The sequence below is a fragment of the Pundamilia nyererei genome, unplaced genomic scaffold (genome assembly GCF_000239375.1).
Source record: "Pundamilia nyererei isolate P.nyererei 1_Seehausen unplaced genomic scaffold, PunNye1.0 scaffold00189, whole genome shotgun sequence".
In the NCBI taxonomy this organism is placed as follows: domain Eukaryota; kingdom Metazoa; phylum Chordata; class Actinopteri; order Cichliformes; family Cichlidae; genus Pundamilia; species Pundamilia nyererei.
Genome location: NW_005187590.1, coordinates 1,195,872 through 1,200,096, shown reverse-complemented (window position 1 = coordinate 1,200,096; position 4,225 = coordinate 1,195,872). Strand labels below are relative to the sequence as shown.

Below are 4,225 nucleotides of genomic sequence, written 5' to 3'. Positions count from 1 at the left end.
AATGCACAGACTGTCAGAGTTATGAAAATGAGTCTACATACAGCAGAATTCTAGTCACTGTGGGTTATTGGATGTTGTTTATTGTAGGTCTTATCCTTGTGTTAATCAGTGTATTCTGCTTTTATGGCATATTATGACCAAGAAGTCTAATAAGTGTTTTGAGAGCAACGATGCAAACAGGTCGCAATTTCGTAGTATGCACAAGAGGTAGAGAAGGATTTCTTAATTTATATCTGTTATGCTGTCATCATTTCTGTTGAATTATTTTCTGTTTGAACTCCCAGAGCAAAACATTTTCTCTTCCTAAACTTAAATTGTTTAAAAATGTCTGCAAATTACTTTACAAATTTAAAGTAATCTGTGAAATCCCAAAAAGCTGATTCTGTTCTAGTGGACAACACGTTTTTAGTGGGAGAAACATTTCATCATTCATCCTAGTGATGAGTCCTTACAGTGGAAATATATAAACATGATTCCAGCAGCAAACAGAGAAAACGAAATTAACATTTCTTCAAGAAATTATGCACTGCAACTGCAATAACACCTCGCATGTCCATAGCTTCTTTTCCAGCTTTTAGTTTAGCTATTATCTTTATCTCTGTTTTCTGTGCATTGTTCTCTGCATCTCTGCAAAAACATCTTAGTCATGATGTGGTCAAAAACCTAATTGTTTTCTTCCTCTTTAGTTGAATTTCTCTCTTTCTGTTATTTTTTTCTCCTCCAAAATGAAGATGACAAATAAAAAAGCAATTTTTTTTCTATCTATTATCACATACTGATTTCATAGTTTTCTACAGACATGTTCAAATATGGTTATGGTGTGCCTACCAGGGGGTGGTCACTTTGTTCTCTATAAAAAACCAAAACTTCCCCGGTACTGTGTCTACGTTTTAGCATCTCCCTTTTACACACTTGAAATTAACCAGGAGGTATTGACATCGTCTCTTTTTCCAAAAAAGGTAAAACAATAAAGTTTTTTGCTTTTAGATTTTTTTAATTTTTGCTGGTAAAAATCAAGCTGTTCAACTACTTTTTGTCATTGTCTGTTTTTGTCACCTGTTGGTAATTTCCTTGATTAATATTTTTATGAAACAAAATTTCAAAGAAAATGCAAAACCGGAATAAAAATGTGATAAACACCATCAATGAAAAGTTGAAAGCTTGTATGCTTTGCATTTCTGCATAAAAAACTGTTTGTCAAGTATTGCAAACTGATTGTTCTGTAAACTGATGAATTACTTTATAAACTAACTATTGATCTACATAAAAAGGTCTATTTGTGTTATTTCAACAGGGGATTATAACCAGAAGTAGCTGGCAACACATGTGAAGGTAAGTGAGGCAGCTCGATATCATGTTAAATGTTTGTGTTGTTTCCTTAAAACATTCACTTGGTTTAATTGTTATGATTGTTATGGTTTACTGGTTAAGACACAACAGTTTTGTTTGTGAAAACCACTGTGTTGTTAAATCTGATCTGATTAGATGGCTGGCCTGTGCTGGCTGGTGATGGTGCCAGCCTTCTTCCTGTCTCCTCCAAACATTTTGGCTGCAGTAAACCAGGACTGGCTCACGAACATTGTAGCAGCTGTCAAGAACAAGTGAGTTGACAAAAGTGGGGTTTTGGGGTTTTTATGTGTGATATTATATCTAATCACTGCTCTTCTAATCTGCTTGTGCTATTATCGATCTGTTGAGTCACTTGAAGGCAAGACATCTCTCTATGACTTCAGCCTTTGTATTACAACTATACATGAAATAAAGTATGTGACTTTATTTTACACTGCAGTTTTTCCTGTTGTTTAAAGTGAATAATGAGCTTTAAATCCTAATAAAAGATTATTATTATTATTATTATTATTATTTATTAATTTGCAATAGTATGTTTTAGTTTAATAATGATATCACTATTATTATTATTAACAGTAATAGTAGTAAGTAATTATTAATGAAAATCTATAGTAATAGTATGTATAGAATACAATGTACACGTACAACAAAATTATGGGTGCTCCATGTCAAGTGTGCAGGAATAACATCTAATTATTAGACAGCAGGAATAAATAGCAAACAAGAGACATATATACAAAAATAACTTTGGAGAATAAAATAATTGCAAAGTGCTTGTAAGTAGTGCAAAGTAAGATTTGGTCTGAATACAGTCCGTGTGAGTGGCCTGAGTGATGAGGGTTACTCAGACTGGTGATCTGGGTGGGCAGGGGTGGATTGTTAACAGTACGAACTATCCTTTGGAAGAAGCTGTTTATGAGTTTTGGATTGTGAGTGTGAGACCTGATTGACCTGAGGCCAGGGCTGGACTGAGACAAAAAAAATCATCCCGGGCATTTTGACTAGACACCGGCCCACCAGGTATTATAGGTAAAGCCATGAAGCCTTTGAATGAAAACAAACGCCGTTGTAACAGTACGCTGTCTTGTTGGTATATGTATGATTTCTATACATTTTATATCAGATAAAAACTTTGGTTTTAAGATTCAGATTATTATTTTTTAAAAGCTAGACATTTTAAATGAGAATAAGAAAGAAAAGTATTTCTTTGTGCCCCCCTCTCCCTGTTAATGCCCTACATGCCCCCTTGGCAACACTTTGCTAGATCCGCACCTGCACAGTTACCAGCTGTCAGCTACCTAAAAAAGGATCCTGGTGTTATTTGTCTCTCAGAAACAGTTCATAACTTCAACTCATTAATGTCACCTAAAGGGTAAACCTGTTTCTCCATCACCTGTTCAGCTCTGATGATTCAGTAAGGACCTCTCCTGGTTTCATCTTCATGTTTCCATCTCACCAGATAACCAAACCGACATCATGACCAGCAGCTTTACAGCTGTGGCTCCAACAAACATCAGCTGATACTAGAAACTAATATTAAATACATTCTAACAACAGCTGATCAAGCTTAAACGTGCTGCTGTTGTTTAGCGCGACATCCACTGGTTTCCTCTTTCTGGCGCAAAGTGAGCGATAAATAAACAAGAGAGAAAAGCCGATCAGCTGATCATTGATCAGTTTCATGATTGAAGTAGCAACAGGAGAGGGAGGGGGAGAATGAGAGAAGAAGAGGCAGCTGACAGCGTAAAGAAAACTAAAAATCACTAAAAATTGATGCAGAGGATTGCTTGTTATGTCTAGTGTCCCATTAGTGTCCCATAAAATACATTTTAATCATCTGTGTGAGGCATTTACGGCTCTTTTTTTTTCTTTTCCCCTGGTACCCTCGAGACACTCAATGCAAAATGTACTTTTACAACTCACTGACAAAGCCCAGATCATCACTGGTAGTCCAAATTTAGTGTGCAGTTTATACTTATTATATTATATTTTTGGCAGGTATGAACTAGGTGATTCCTTCAGCATGGCTTTGAACATCCCACAGAATCAAGATCCAAGCAGTCTCCAAGAAGTCCTTCAGAATGACCCAGCAGACAGCGTGACAGGAGCCATTTCACAGGACCAAGTGTACAAAGGCACCAGGGTGGTGGCAGCGACACAGTCACAGGCACTATCACATGTTCTTCATAACATACAACCATTCATAAATAGTAGTGAGGGTAACGTTCTCGTCATCTACTCTGAAAACTCTCCAATTTCAAATGACGAAGGTATCACTTTGAACATTAGTGATATCATTAATAACTGGAGCGGTTATGCGTTTGTTTTTTCTAATGTAGCTGATGTTCCTGCTTCAGACACATCTCAGCTGACTCAATCATTTAAGAATCTTGAGATTACCAAACTTGGGCTTAACAACATATATCGTTGTTATGCACCTGGAGATGATGCTTTTCAGTGCACAAGATGCTCCTCAGGGGGAGATGTTACACCCACATGTGTTGCAAACCCAGCCTTGTCAAGTCAAGAACAAGGTACAGATGTAGAAACACCTAAACCAGGCCTTGACACTGGTCTAGGCAATGACATAGGCAATGACATAGGCACGGGTATAGGCACTGGTATAGGGACTGACATAGGCACTGACATAGACAGTGGGATACCTCCAGGCTCAGGTAGGGGAAAAGAGGGTCAAATGAGCAAGTGCAAAGGAAATCAAAGAGGAAGCTTCAAACGCAGGGGAGGCAGCAAGCTTAGAGGAGGAGGTCGATGTAAAAAACGAAGCAAGCTTAGACGAAGAGGCCCAGGTAGAAAAGGAAGCAAGCTTGGACGAGGAGGCCCAGGTAGAAAAGGAAGCAAGCTTGGACGAGGAGGC

The 4,225-nt window shown here is 37.7% G+C and overlaps 1 protein-coding gene across 3 annotated transcripts in view; it reads left to right on the top strand.

Annotated features, from left to right (window-relative positions):
- The first annotated feature begins 894 nt into the window (after positions 1 to 894).
- LOC102211252 (cell wall protein IFF6-like) overlaps positions 895 to 4,225 on the top strand; it is a 3,972-nt gene continuing 641 nt past the window's right edge. For 2 of the 3 annotated variants that reach the window (XM_013914358.1, XM_013914357.1), the window contains exons 1-4: positions 895 to 959; positions 1,295 to 1,332; positions 1,486 to 1,601; positions 3,349 to 4,223. In XM_013914358.1, the coding sequence (XP_013769812.1) occupies positions 1,486 to 1,601; positions 3,349 to 4,223 (991 nt within the window). In that variant the 5' untranslated portion in view covers positions 895 to 959; positions 1,295 to 1,332. The remainder of the gene's footprint in view (positions 960 to 1,294; positions 1,333 to 1,485; positions 1,602 to 3,348; positions 4,224 to 4,225) is intronic. The other variant, XM_013914359.1, reaches the window with a different exon arrangement.